The following is a 15,982-nucleotide window of genomic DNA, read 5'->3' as shown; positions in this document are numbered from 1 at the left end:
GCCCTATCCCCTAAAGTGTCTAAATGCCTCCTCCTTTCCTTCCCCTGCTAGGAGGACAGTGCAGACCTCAGGTGCCAGCTCCAGTTTTCCAAAGAGGAGTCGAGTCTGATGAGGAAGAAGATGGCGAAGCTGGGCCGAGAGAAGGACGAGCTGGAGCAGGAGCTGCAGAAGTACAAGTCGGTCTACGGGGACGTGGACAGTCCTCTCCCCTTGGCCGAGTGCTCCGGCGGCGGGCCTCACACGACCCGAGAGGCCGAGCTGAGACTCCGCCTCAAGCTGGTGGAGGAGGAGGCCAACATCCTGGGCAGGAAGATCGTGGAGCTGGAGGTGGAGAACCGGAGCCTTCGGGCGGAAAACGAAGACATCCGCTGTCAGTACGAGAGAGACTGCTTTGGGCGGGAACCCTTCTCCAGCATGCCCTCGTCTCCGTACGGTGGTGACGCGCTGGATTCGGCGAGTGAGCTCCGTCGGCATCTACAGTTCGTGGAGGAGGAGGCGGAGCTTCTGCGGCGCTCCATCTCAGAGATCGAAGACAACAACCGGCAGCTGACGTCCGAACTCAACCGATTCAAGTTCGGGCCCACCAGCAGCAGCGGCTCTGTGGGCGAGGAGGCCAGCGAGGGAGGATTATTCAAACCTGGGAATGGCGGGAATGGTAGCAGCGGGATTATGATGGAGGAGCTTAAATCGGCCAGGATGCAGATCAACGAGCTGAGTGGGAAGGTGATGAAGCTGCAGTACGAGAACCGAGTGCTCATCTCCAACGTGCAGCGCTGCGACCTGGCCGCTCACCTGGGTCTGCGCACCGGCAGCCCCCGAGACAGCGACGCAGACAGTGATGCAGGCCAGAGAGAAGCTGCAGAGGAAGAGGAGGCAGGGCGACTTCTCCTCCTGCAACCCAAACGGGAAGGCCCTATTGGCGGGGAGAGTGACTCCGAAGACCTGTTTGAGAAAACGGGCACCACCTCAGGGTTCGGGAGCATCAAACCCTCGGATGGAAGCGAGCTCAGCGCCGTAGAGAGGGCGAACCGCAGGAGGGAGGAACGGGAGTCGTTCACCAACGTGAAGCGTGAGGCGGAGAGGCTCGGGAAGACGGTGGATCGACTGATCACGGACACCGACAGTCTGATCTTTGAGGGCCATTTGCTGGTGACGACCGGAGAAAGTCTGGAAGCAGCAGCGGCGGCGGCGTCCGGATCCAAACCAGACACCCAGGTCCTGGACACCATCAACACTCGCATGAAGGCTTTCCGCACGGAGCTGCACATCTTCACGGAGAAGCTGGACCACGTGGGGGAGGGGCTGAGGGACCGGACAGACGATCTGTCCCCCATGCCGAACCTCACAGAGTCCAGCAGCTTCCTGTCCACCGTCACCTCCATGTCTCGGGACTCTCCCATCGGCACCTTCGGAAGAGACCTGGTGACGGACTTCCAGGTAAGTTCAACGGAGTCCGACTTCTGTTGTGGCCTTTTTTCTGTTGTTTTAAAAGGATTTCTCAGTTTGTTGATATGTTTTGTTTCTGTGGCTGCTTGGTTTGTTTGCTTAAAGATAAATAGTGATAATAAGGAAATCCTGTTCGCCACGGTTTGAAAAAAGTCAACACTTTTTTCAATAGATATACTGGAAATAAACAGGATGTACTTAAAGAAACTCTTTACCTAAAATAACTTGAAGAACAATCATTAGCATCCAACGGGGTCCGAGCTGGTTTTCGTAGACCAAGTCGAAGATGATCACACCAGATGGCTTCATTGCTTTAAAACACAAGAAAACTCATATGTTTAGTCTGCAAAATCCTGGCAAGTAAGACATACCCCTCTGGTGTGTGTTTGCAAATGTGAGAATTCATTTTGGTTTGATTTAAACAGCCGTAAGTGTGCAGTCATTAATCGACCGTTTAATGCCAAAATAAACTAAATGAGATCCTAAGTCAGAATCTTTAGCAGAACACATGCTATCCACCATGCCTGTCTATAGGAACCTCATTGAGTTGTAAGCAATTTAAGCAGCGTTTAGGATAGGTTCGGATTTGTTCAAGTCTATCTTAATGCGATACATGGCCGTATGTCTGCTGAGAGTTATGGGTCTTTCTCTGCAATAGGGAAAACTGTCTTTATTCTGTTCAAAAAATGTATGAATTGCACCAATTTTAAACACAAAGTCTGTTCTTTGATGTCTGTGCTGCTGCATAGGTGTAAAAAAAGTTGTTTAAAGATTGAGTTGCTCCAGAGGGAGCTGTGTGCTGTCTGTTGGAGACTACAAGTTAAAAAGAAGTGAGCTTAAAGACCAATGTAGCTCCTTATCCCTGCTCGAGGCTACCATAGTTGCTACTATCCTAACATTCATATATCAACCGGCAAAACTGATTGAGGGTGAGTTGCTTTGTGTGTAAAGTCGGCGCCAGGTTTTGACTAGCAAAAAGAATGGATGGATTAAAACAAACTATATCTCTGGTTCTGCTGCATCGATTGTAATCTTTCTTTTAAGCTTCAAAGTCACAGGAGTCTAATGCCATATCATTTGAGAAGGCAGCCAAAGTTGATTTGAGGCTTCACTAGTTTAAGTTGGCCACAAATAGTTGGTCCCCCCAAAAGGCTTTATGTACAGAATTCTTTGTTTGTGTTTCCCTGGACAGTGCTTCCTTTCTGAGATGAAATTTGCAGAGCGAAGGATTTTGTCACATGGTGGGGATTTGTCACTTGTAACGCAGGTGTCCTTAAGCGAGTTCAGGGAGCACAGAAACTTCCCGTCGAGTGGTCGTTTGTAAATCAAGTCGAAACGACCAGTGATGTTTGAGTGAGATTTGGTTGATTGCAGGTTAACAGTCCGTGTAGGGAGCACAAGAGGAGATTTGCATTGGCATAATCTGATAATGATTTAGCAATTTTTCGCTTGTGCTTGACTATTTATGAAACAATTTAGTTGTAAAACATGTTTCCCAACTTTACATTTGCGCCTTTGAATTTGTTAGTTGGACTGTAGACAGACTACGGACAGATATCCGCTGTCAACCCCCATTAAACCCAAATAGTGGCGTTTGCGCCCGGAGGCTCATAGTTGTCAGACTCATTGCACAGGGGAAAGCTTGCTTGTGCGATGCTGCTTTTTTATTCTTCAATGTGGGATTTTTCTATCGTTTTAAAGCAGCAGTGGACTGGTCGCCCACCCCTAGAGAAAGTGACCTGCAATTAGACCCTCATGACACAGGTCAGATAGACTTGACAAATCCGAACCTATCATTTAAAGCCTCAATAGAGACATATTGAGAGGCTGTTAGACCCCCACAGACGTCCAGTGGCTGCTCAGGGTCACATGGCAGGACCCTCCGCTCCGACACGAGCCACCCAGCTCCACCACACAGACCACCCCCCCACCCCCCCGACCCACCATCGCTTGCTGCTGCTGCTGCCACATTCACATCTGCATCTCCATGCACATCCTCCCAGCCAGCAGCCCTGCCTGCCTCCTCCCTGCACTCACTGTCTGCAGCTCAGTATGAATGGAGTAAGAACTGAAGGAGTAATGGCAGCTCTCCCATTCGACTCAATTCAAATATTTTTCCTAAAATAACGATCTATTGCATGATGAAGTTTTCAGTAAAACTGTTTTTCTAAAGCTTTGCTACAACATGCTATCATTTGTGTGAGTTGAATTTTATTTCAGCAGGACTTATGCCCATATATGGTTGAGAAATTGAATGTATACCCTTTATATATAAAATCTATGTTTATAACACAACATTATATTTAATAAACATTATGTTTTGTGAGCCAAATTCTTAATTTTAAAATGAATTACTAACTAAAGCTGTCAGATAATAATAGTATAATGATAATTATAGAGTTGAATGTTTAATGTGTTCCTTGGAGAAGTAATTAAGAAGTAGAAAGCGGCATTACAACTAGAAATGTGAAGTATTACTACTTACTGTAAGTGCAGTACTTAAGTAAATCCACTTAGTAACAATCGACTACTGGTGACTCATTATGACACACACATGGTGAAGCTGTTGTGTTTGCACAACATATCACGCACACACACACACACACACAGACACATGGTTACTCCATGGTGTTTCCTAGGAAACGAACCATGAAACCGTGTCTAAAATTACCTCCATTGAATAGAGAAGGTTTGCATGGGGCTGTGTGAGCTGAGAGAAACCTCGCTGGCTGCATCCTGCTTTCTGCTCGTGTGTTGTCGCAGCTTAGTGTAAGTCAACATGTCAACACACTGTGTGCTCTCCCAACGCAGGTTCATTATCTCCGTGCTGCATGATCAGGCAGACATCTTGGGTGTTTTATAATCACTCACACCATTGTTGGGAGACAAACAAACAGCTCTTCAAACAATTTTCAAACCCAATCTGCTTCTGTAGAGATAATGGAGTGACGCTGCCTTCATGCTTAATCTATACAACGACTTGTTTCTGCTTTGCTCCTCCGCCTGTACTGTCCGGTTAGTCTGGGTGAAGCTGGGTGGTTTAGTCAGAGCTAACCACTGCACTAACTACTCACACCTGTTCAATGCAAATAGGCCTTCTGTTGAAGATGATCGTATAATTGTGGAGTTTAAAATGCAGAAATAGTCCGTGCAGCAACAAAGTGTAGGGCAACTACATAAAATACATTTAAAGAAATTAAGATATGTACAAAAGTGCATTCACAAGAGAGAAACAAGCTCACTTTAGATTTATTAAGATTACGATTTATACCGTCATTGTATCATATTTCTCTCATAATAACAAGAGCCAGATCTCATAATAATCTAGTAAATATATTATATAATTAACTTGACTTGCAGCCTGTAATTATGGATCTTGAGTTCTGCAGACCCTCTAGTAAAATGTCATTAATGTAATTATAGGAGATGTGTACAAGATAGTTATGACGTGCAATAACAATTTCGATTTATATTTAAATCCTGATGTCATTTTTTTTAATGATCTTGAGAAGGGGTGGAAACATTTTCACATAATTATGACTTTCATTGTTGCCGATTGTAAAAAAAAAAGAAAAAAAAAAAGAATTGTACCAACCGATCACAGGATTCTTCGCTATTATCTTCCATACAGTAACTCTTATCTGACTTCACTTTACATTTTACTTTATGAATATTCAATCACAACATGAACAACATTTCCAACCTCTGACCAGTAGGTCAAATCCAAAGATATGGCTCTTGTAATTCTGAGATAATTCTGAGATAATAGTTTAAAATATGCCTAAATGTTTTCCCTTAGTGAATGCTACACACATATTTAGATAACTATTTAGCACAATAGCAATAAATTCCTGCTAGCTAGTGGGGAAACTAATTCACAACTATCATAGCGGCCTTAAACCTCGACGGCAGCCCTCCAGTGTATTTAAATGCTGTGATGTGTGAAACGATGTGGCTCTCCTCCTACAACCCACTGGGCTGTGCACAGGCATGTGTTGGAAACCTTTAGCGTGCTAGCTCTCGCTCCGCAGTTTTCCGTGGTATCTCTCAGCTGTTGGTTTTGGACTCATGTATCCCTCATTGCATGCGCTTCATAACAAGTGTTTTGCATTCTTTTCCCCCCGACCCCCTCTCTTTGTTCCTCTTTGTGTTCCCGCCAGATGTTTCAGCCCATGATTTTGTTCATCCTCATTCTCGTTCTCTTCTCATCTCTCTCATACGGCGTCATCTTTAAGTTGGTCTTTCTCTTTGCGCTTTTCTTCGTACTCTAGTCCGTTTGTTTTTCTCCACACCATGTAGTCTGTTAGTTAATTTCCCCCCCTCTCTCTCTCTCTCTCTGCTTATATTCTTTACCCATTTTCTGTTTTGTTTTTTGTGTTCCCCACCTGCTTTCTTTCCTCGTCCCCTCACTCCCGTTTGTTGTCTTTTGTCTATTTTGTCCACCTCGAACATCTCCCCCTACCACCACCACTTCCTGCACCCCTGTATCCTTCACCTGTCACCTCCCTAACCCCTCACCCCCCCCCCCCAACCCTCACCCTCCTTCCCTTCCCTTCCCCCCCCCACGTCACTCACAGTCCGGTCAGAGGGATGAGCTGGAGTGGCGTCTAGGACAGGAGCGAGGCGTGGAGTCCCAGAGCCAGAGACCCCCGGGACTCACTAGGTACCCCAGGCCCCTGGCTTTAAGAGCAGAGGTCAGTGCCCCCCTCCCACCTGTGGGACTGAGTTAACACCGGCTCCACGAGCCCCGCACTCCGAGCTTTCTGTAAAATGCTATTATATAATGATCTAAATTGATTAACAGACAAATCTGGTTTGGTTTCTGTGGAGCAAAATGTGTTTTTCTTTCCCATGGTGAAACCACAGCTCTGCAGGGCTCCAAAAGCATGTCATTTTATTTATTTTATTACACTTTTTATACAGCAAAATGAACAATTGAAAATAATCTATAGTCATGCTTTTGCAAAACTCATTCTGAAGGTGTCACACCTCAAATGTATTGCAGTTAATACTGGTAGGTAAACAAAAGAATACATTCATTTCGGGCGCTTCTGGGGTTTGTTTTTGGAGCGTCTGTTAGCCTGAGATGCAGTGCACCATGGGAGGAAAACTTGCTCTACAGTGAAGAAAGTTATATCATTTACAGGTATATGTTAATTCTTAAAGGTTTGACTTTACATTTGGTTTACAGGAGACAGAAATCCCTAAATACTTCTCCAAAGTATATCAAGTTTATCCAATCTAATTCAATTCATACTCATGTGAAGTTAAATCTGAAAATGATGTTCATGCCATAAGGTGGCTTCTCACATCCCAACCAAATTATAAAAAGTGCCTCTGAGCACTAAGCTGATTTTGAGTTTTAGATAATTAAATGTTTCGATGTGTTGTTATGATCAGAAGCCGCTCAGTCCAGCCTGTCTCGTGACACTCACTGTCACTGTTTAATACTGAACACAACTTCCCTCACACTTAATATCACCTTCCACAACCACTGATCTTTATTTCATTATTTATTAATTGAACTCTTTTGATTTGACATTCTCTTTTATGCTTTAATAAATTCACACCATGAGCCCTGGACATTTTTGATAGATTTCGAAGTAGAAAGTGGATCGCATAATACTCAAGATCTAAGAAAAGTAGTGGCTTTTATTGCACCAAATGTTATGATTGCATGTTGTGTGTTATAAGATACAATCTGATGGTAGTTTGTTGCACTTTAAAACAGTGTGAGACAGCAGCCATGCACAGCTGCAGTATAAGGACTTGTTAGGTATATGTATGCACTCAGTGTATCCCAGCTGAGTCAGCAGAGTGATGTCCTCTGTTCATCTCCACCGGCTGCAGCGTCATAACACGACTCAGCAAAGTAAACATATGCAAAGGTAGAAGAAGTACTCAGTATAAGTAGTGATGCTAAATTGTAAAAAATACTCTGTTACAAGTCCTGCATTCAAAAGCTTACTTAAGTGCACAAGTATCTGCATCAATATATACTTAAAGTACCAAAAGTACATTTCAGAATCATATATATCAAATTACTGGATTAAGATGTTTGATGCATTAATGTGTCTTTCAAGGCTGGTAAAGGTGGCTAAGCTAATTGTAATTCTTTGTATACTGCTGCTGGATATCTCAACCTATAATTATGTGCCAATGTTTTTATTAGATGACATATATTTTGTGTTGGCAAACAAACTGAATCTGTAAAAGCTTTCAGATCAATGTAGTAGAATAAAAAGTACGATAGTGGCTTCCAAACTGTAGAAGTAGGATTTATGAAAATACGCAGGTTGAGTACAAGTACCTAAAACATGCTCAAAAGTACAGTATTTAAGTAAGTGTACTTTTTTGCACCACTAACATATATATATATATAAGTGCAGCTTACACACAAGTGTCACAACTCCCTCTAAAAGACAGAGAGACAGGTGTTTGCTAACATAGCTGCAGGATTCTCAGATCAGTTGGATCTTTCAGTGACTAGGCGCTTTATAAACCGGCTGTGTAATCGCTGGACACTGAATCATAATCGCTGCCTCATGCTTGTGTTCATAGAGAAATTGCCGGCTGTTATGTAATGCAGAGCGCTGGCAGTCACACATCACTGTTACAGTTACAGTTACAGCACATCATGGGGACTCTTTGTGTCCCTGTGCTTTCTGCTGCAGTAATCTGTGAGGTGGAATTATATATATTATAATGAATGGGAAAGCGGCTTGGACATGGCTGGATTATCTCTGCACTTTAGGCCTGTGTGATTTGCATTTGACATTGGGCTGACAGGGAGGTGATCCAGGGTCAGGACACACTGAACAGCTCATCTTACTGTCGGAGGGGACAGAAAATGCCCAGCCTGCATGCACGATAGAAGAAAGAAATGCCATTAAAAAACGCGACAGTTTCCAAATTCCAAAAAGGATTTTTGAGGGACAGACAGGGATGTCTTGTAAATGAGTCGAGGGATCATTACATTCAAAACCAACATAAGCATCTCACTTCCCTACGAGCATTTTCTCACCTGTAATCAAAATGCAGTCAATGGTAGGAAGTGCTGTATTCGGCCTGTATGATTTGTGAAGTGCATTAAATGAAAAACCTGCAAAAGAGGACTCAAAACACTTTCAAAACATATTCATTTGGTGATAGAAATGTGATGTATGGGAGTGTGTTTCAGTTCAAATAGAGTACATTTATTGTCCTATTTATTGAATTTATACATTTTCATTTTGCCCATTAGAGCTATTAGTAACTGTGTAATCATGCCTAATTTAAGTTTTGAAAAGAAAAAAAAAATCACCAATGTGATAGAAATACTTATGTTGAATACACCTATTCGCTTTCTTACCTTTAAACATCGATGATACGTAATGCTACTCTCTAAATATATATGAAGTTACGGTCAGCAGTTGGTTAGCTTAGCTTAGCATAAGGACAGAAACAGGGAACAGCTAGCCTGGCTAAAGCACCAATTAAAACATTATGTCTTGTTTGTTTATTTTGTACACATAGGAAAGCATAAAAATAACATTTGCGGGGAGGTTATGTGCCAGACATCTCAGTTTTTAAAAGTACCGGTACGCAATTCTTCTAAACCTTTGGACAAAGCAAAGCTAGCTGTGTCGTCCTGTTTCCAGACTTAATGCTAAGCTACATTAACCAGCAGCCGGTTCCAGCTTCATACTTTAGTGAAAAGACGAGAAAGCCCGATCCATCTTCTGAAGTCTGAATATTTTTTTGAGAATCTATACTAAAGCTTTCAAGTTGCTAGAAGAATAATTATGTATTCCAGATTAAAATGTCAGCATTAAATGATTGAAGAAGGAAGATATGGGTTGTTCAATGTGTCCAAATCACCTCCCTTTATCAGTCCTGATCAGTGAGCCACACACAAACCCTTGCGATTTTGTTTCAACTTTCAAATAAAGCTTTAAATAGAGAACAACAGAACGATAGTGAGACATCAATATGTGCTGTTATTAATCGAGGTTGTTGGTAAAGTGACTGTGTTGTTGTGGTTCAGCTCCGGGACGCGCCTGCCTCTGACCTCACGTTTCGTCTGGATCCTGAGCGCAGACTGAGAGGGCCGGAGGATCGAGAGGCCGTCGCTGCTCTGCCTCAGGTACTACTCTGCAGTCCGTCACACTGCATGAACATGAGAGCATGAAGAACTGTATCACACTTCACTTATTCTGCTGTCTGTGCTGGAGTTCAATATGATTTTAATTAAGTGCCACCACTCGAGAGGAAACAAGGTTTTACTTTAATATCCATACTTGCATTTTCTATGATTGATTGATTTTGCGCTTACTTGCTTTTAAAAAATGATGACTCAAAAAAAATGTAATGGAAAAAGAAGTAGCATCTGCATCTAGAAACAAGGGTCTCTGTTTTAAATTACTAAACTTTCAATAAGCTCACAAAATCAGACGGCATCATTTAAAACCCAAACAGTTTGTAGATTAGCCATTTCTTTTGGCAAAAATGCCCCAAATTCTCCAAATCTTACTTTTAAAATGTACATTCATTCCTTGTTATTCTGGCAGAATATCTTTGAGTTTTATATGATTGGTTGGACATAAAGTCTAATATCCCAAATTTAGCATTTTCTACAATTGTCTGACCTTTTTTGTCCAAACAGATTAAGATTAATTATATTTTTATTATTTAAATATACATGTTTTAAGTCTCTCAAAACAAATAGACCTACTGAAACATTGGTGACCTAATAGATTTCTTAAGTGTCACTTACTTAGCTTCAGAAAGTATTTTGAAATATACCTTTTGCTGATAACATGATTCAAATATCTTCCCTTTACCCTCGTGCAGCCGGAGGACGATGCTCTGCGTCTGGAGGCGCAGCGCGGGGCTCTGGAGCTTCACGGCCTGCAGACCCACGACGTGCCGTGGCCTCAGGAGCGAGCCGTGCTGCAGCAGGAGGTCCGGCTCTTCAGACGCAACACCATCATCTTCTACATGAAGCTCCGCAGCATCCTCACCAGCTGGAGGCTCGGGCGCAAGGACGAGGGCGAGGAGGAGACCACACGTCAGGAGGTCAGAGGGTTTATACGTTTGGAGGCACTTTAAGATATCATTTTTAATAACTTTAGCGCGTTTCTCTGCATGTTTCATCGACACCATACTGCAGATTTTTTAAGGTATTTCTGTTTTTATACCCATAAATTGCAAAAACATTACACGATCAATTTGATTACTTAATTCACAAAGCAATAAAGAATATCAGGAAGCGTTTGAGTTGATCAATAGGAATGAGATGTCACAGAGAAGCGAGTCGTCCTGAGTTCAGTTCAGTCCTGATTGAAGGTCTTGTTAATTGCCCGGCTGATTGAGCGTCTCCATTTGTTGTTTCGGCTTGTTGATTCAGCGGTCGATGCTTCACCTTTTCTTGTTACCTTCTTGTGCTTCCGGCTGATTAAACTCCTAATTTGTGGGATTCACGTTTCAGTGGTTTTGTTTTTTTCTGGACATGTTAAGCATTGCTCTTCCCCAGAGAGCAGAGAGCATTTGAGCAGGACTGTGAGGTCTTTTTTTTACTGATTTATCTATTGACTGAGAAACACCCGGTTCCTCCTGTGTATCGAAAACAGTCATTTTGTGTCTGTCAGAAAGATAAATATATCTTTGCTTTGTGAAATATTGCATTTCTGTCCTGGATCGGGCATTTTTCATATACTTGAATACTACAAAGTCTCATAAGAATCTAAATTCGAATGATTATGTCCTGACTATTCATTATTTATTCATGAAGCGTCTTATGTTGAAACCTTATTTGCACCTACAGATGGTGCAGCAGTGAGACGTCAACTTCAGGATGTTTACCTCCCGCCCTTAATTTGACCTTGAATCCTTACAGAATATTTGTCTCAAGTCAGGCTTATATTTAAAGCACTTAATCACCGTTACAGTTTCAAAGGGCTTCACAGTGCTCCTTTTTAGAAACAGTCAAATAAAAGGATGTTTGACACAATTACACTACAGGAAAGGAAGAAAACCCAAAAAGGAAATAGGGGCTCTTTAAGACTGGTTCCTTGTAAGTCTATAAGGGTGCAAGTCTTTTGTATACTTGACTTTACTCTTGTGTTAAGTTTGCAATTCTCAGAGTTTTTGAAAAGAGTTACCACCATGTGTTGATCCTTGAAATTAAAAAAGACACATAGAAAAGGGAAAAAGCTTCACTTTTTCTATAAAGATTGTTCTAATCAGAGCGGTTCATCTTTTATGCATGAAGCTCTTTATCCAAAACATAATTAAAGGTGGGGTAGGTCATCTACCAGAATCAGATACCAGCTCAAGTGCGCTAGAATTTGAAAATACACAACCGGAAAAAATCTGCCTCTTCCTTTAGACTTCCTTATAGAGCCCCTCCTCCAACACACACGAACGCACACATGACCAATGAGGGCACGAGATAAGTTTGTGCACAGATGGGGTGTTTCTCAATCGCGAGTACGCTTGCTTGGTAGCACATGTCTGCCGAGCATCTTGCTTCAGAAGCGAGTCAAGAATACTTCCTGGCATTCGGAAAACGAAGAGTGGAACAGGCTAGCAAGTGTGCAGGTCTGCGTCATATGAGAGGCCCCACCTTACATCTTCCGCCACAGATTTGGGGAAATTGGTCCGTGCGCAAAGCATTGTGGGGATTTTAAGACCGCGGAGTCTACTCATGTGCAGCCTCGATATTTCTCCAAACGGAGTACGCCGGGCTCGGTAGATTTCCAAGTATGCTGGAGATTGGAACAGTACTTCGGCGGCACTCGATGACGTAGTATGCTTGAAATAGTGGCTCTGAAGCAGCTTTACTCGCGATTGAGAAACACCCTTGGAAGGCTGACAGGCAGGTAGGCCATCCAGTTATTTTAGCCGGGCCGGCTCAGATGATTGGTCGAGATTTTTACAGCGCCACGGCTTCCACAGATGACATTTATGTATTTATTGTCAAAGCATTTAATGTATTCATTGCTATCGGGATGTTAAGAGCATTCCATGGAATATAACAACAAGTGTTTCTGAAGTGAATTACATACCCCACCTTTAAGGTAAAAATCCAACTATTAGATAACATTCACACTTAAACTGCTGCAAATTAAAGATATGCTTAAAATGTCAAACATTAAATGAAAAGTATTACTCCAGCTTTGCTTTGGTGTACTTGAAAATGAAAATATATATATATATAAAAGTGAAGAAAATGACTATAAAATAAAAAAATGTACTGTTGAAATTTAGCAGCAATGTCATTTATTCAAAATAAAACCAAAACTATTTACCTGTGTGACTTTATAATGGTATGAATGTGACACGCTGTGTGTATTAATCCTGTGGTGTTTCTCTGCCTCTCTCCCATTGCATGCTGGGAAAAGCTCAGCGACTGTGAGCCTGAATGTGTTTGTACAAAAAATAAATGAGCGCATGAATTAAAACGCAGGCTTTTCATGTCATCTGTTCCAGTTTGAGAAGTTGGAGGGCATCCCAGAGCTGGGGGTGATACTGGAGCAGGCGGAGGGGGGGGAGGAGCGAGACGACAGGCTGTGTTTACAACAAACTCCAGAGGACCCCCCCGACCCGGGACCCGTCTTCTCGCAGACGTCACCTGACCGACACCTGCCGCACCAGAGACAGGTAAATGTTCTAGTATATGGATATTTTTCCTAAGTATATTGGACTGTATCATTGTAATATGTAGGATGACCTTATATATAACCCATCTTTTATTTCATTTTTATTTTACCTGGATTATTTACGTTCTCAGTGTTATCATTGATTTGATTTTTCATATTCTCATGTTTAATCTTTAGGATTTGAGACCTTAAAGTGCACCTATCATGCTATTTTTAGGCAATAGCATAGGTCTCAGATATATACAAAAATATAAAAAACATGTCTATGAAGTGTTTTGGTCAAAATACCAAACAGATCACCCATTCTAGCCATGCCTCATATCCCTCTAATTCACTTCCTGTTTCAAAAGTGCTGATTCTGGGTATAAACAGGTCTCTCTTGAGAATGAGACCCTGTGTCTCAATGAGATTTTCACCTGTATAAATAAAGGCTAAATTAAATTAAAAAAAATAAGAGGGGGCGGAGCTTATGCCGGCTCATGCGGGACCTGGCAGATACTGTCTGAAATGCTGCGGGGATGAAACGCAAGGATTATTAGATCAAGGATTATTTCTGAAACAGTATGGAGCTCAAAGGCTTTCTCTCTTGCCGGTTATACCACAAGGTGAGTTCCTTTTTATTTCCTGCTTCTTCACACACATGCTCTCCAGTACAGGTTAGCTCTGAGTGTTAGCGATGCTAATGTAAGCACCGACCATATTACGTCCAAAACAGTCGGGCATTGTTTCTGATAGCAACGTTTCTGATAGTGCTGTGGGTCCGCCGCCGATTTGACGTCATATCGGACGCAAATCTGGATCAGCTCCGTTGAACCCCCGTTTTTAGAGATTTGGGTACGGAGGAAAAGAGAGAGGGTTTTATTTTCTGACGCTGCGTGAGTTCCCCGACACACCGGGGACACATATTTATGTATAAAAGACATCAAAAAGTGCATTTTGCATGATAGGTCCCCTTTAAACATGTTGTGACCCCTTGTTAAAGAAACTGTTCATCTAAATTGGAGTACTAATGGATGTAAAGGGGAATGTGAGAAAATAACTACTAAAGAATACGTTTAAAAAAAAAAATGAGGAATAACTGCAGTTAAATTACTTTTTAACCTACATTGGACCCAGCATTATTTAAATGTTTTGAGTTAGTCCATTGTTTTTACCTGATGAATTAGGAATGAATATGATGCAGTACAATTCTACTATTTGTTTTAATGTTACTCGTAGCTTAGGCATACAATAAATCTTCGAATCATAAAAACATCCGACGCCATAAAAAAAGATTTCTGATTAATTAAAATGATAATTCAATTATAAGTAATTTTATGGCAGTTTTATTTTAAAGCTGTAAAGTACTTCAAAGTGCCTCATGTTGAAATGTGCTTTATAAAAACACTTTGTATTAGACTTTTCTTTAAATCAAACTCTCCATACTATCCATCTTGAATAAATGTATGTTTTGGGCGAGTTTGGACCTTTGATTGTTTCTCTCGTTCACTTTCATTGTGTTCAGATGAATGTTTGGCAGCCGTTCATTAGAGCTGGTTGGTACTGTAGGGTATGCAGATGAGAGTTCTGGCCTAGATAACTGGTTAGAGGCAGCAATTATTTTCGAGTACACCCAGTTTTTATGCTTATTGTTTACACAAAAATATGGACGCTCAGTGACATGCAAAGGAGACAAAAGGAGCGCCTGTTCCTCAGGACGCCGAATGTTTTCACCCAAACATCGTGTGTGTTGAGATCTGCTTTCAGTGTGTCTGTGGATCACTTATCCACTCTGTAAAACTACAGAAAGTACAGTAGGCATTTTGGGTCAGATGCATTATTAAGCAGCTTTAAGTGCTCTACTTTCTCCCTGTGTTTTGATTTTGCACGACATCAGAAAAGTGGTTTGCACAGTGATCTAACATTGTTTCTGTTCAGTTTTAACAAGCGTGCACAGTAGACAATATTATAAGCTTTACGCATGAGAGCAGAAATGCAGACTTAGTTGCTTAGTAAGCATTTGAACACGAGGCTACTACAGCGGAGCGGAGGATAATTCCTGCAGGCAGAGTGAGATAGAGTATGTTAAGCCATAGAGAGGTCATTGAAAGATTTCAGTGAGGAGATGCACGTGATTTAGGCAGTTAGGCATCTGTGTGTCTGGATGTATTCCCCTCTGGTGCTGAAGAGTAGGATACTGATGAAGTGCTAAAGTGTGTGTAAATACTGTCGATGAGATGAGGTGTTTACCAATAGGGATTGCATGATAGAGGATTTTGTTACAGATTGTCCTGAAAAACACTTCCATTATTTGGATAATCGTGAATATACTCACATTAATGACTTGGAAAAAGCTGGCTGCCATGGGAGAGAAGTGAAAAATAAAGCCTGGTTTTAAAAACACATGAATTTTGATGCAAGAAAGAAACATTTCGACTGTTCTTATCCTTTACCTTTTCAGGGCGACCTTATGATCTATGGTTTCCTTATTAAAGATTGTTTGATTTTCATTAAAAAATTAGTTTGTCTGCAATGCAATAACATTTTATTTTCTTAGCTAAATGTAAGTTAGGTAGGTCCTCACAGAGATATAACTCAACACAACTTTATTTATGTGGTGTGGTGCAGTGGGTTGTGCGTTGGTGTTCGGATCAGGGGGTCACAGGTTCAAACCCCACTGCAGTCAGCATGTCGTTGTGTCCCTGGGCAAGACACTTCACCCCAAATTGCTCCTGTGGGGATTGCCCACAGTATTGAGTATGTAAGTCACTTTGGATAAAAGCGTCTAACAAGTGACATGTCATGTAATTTATGTATTTATATAGCACATTTCATACAAACATGAAGCCCAAAGTCCTTCACAAAAGAAAATAATAGGAAATATTTTATTAAACAAGACAACCGGATATCTTCGA

The 15,982-nt window shown here is 41.7% G+C and overlaps 1 protein-coding gene across 1 annotated transcript in view; it reads left to right on the top strand.

Moving 5' to 3' along the window:
* The window catches only part of LOC117500269 (microtubule cross-linking factor 1), a 74,997-nt gene that overhangs the window by 37,281 nt on the left and 21,734 nt on the right, over positions 1-15,982 (top strand). Inside the window, 5 exon segments of the mRNA XM_034153080.1 lie at positions 52-1,437; positions 6,024-6,140; positions 9,473-9,571; positions 10,279-10,503; positions 12,919-13,089. Coding sequence (XP_034008971.1) covers positions 52-1,437; positions 6,024-6,140; positions 9,473-9,571; positions 10,279-10,503; positions 12,919-13,089 — 1,998 coding nt within the window.

Source organism: Trematomus bernacchii, unplaced genomic scaffold, assembly GCF_902827165.1.
Source record: "Trematomus bernacchii unplaced genomic scaffold, fTreBer1.1, whole genome shotgun sequence".
In the NCBI taxonomy this organism is placed as follows: Eukaryota; Metazoa; Chordata; class Actinopteri; order Perciformes; family Nototheniidae; genus Trematomus; species Trematomus bernacchii.
The sequence above is the reverse complement of the archived record's forward strand: the minus strand, read 5'-3'. Positions and strand labels throughout refer to the sequence as shown.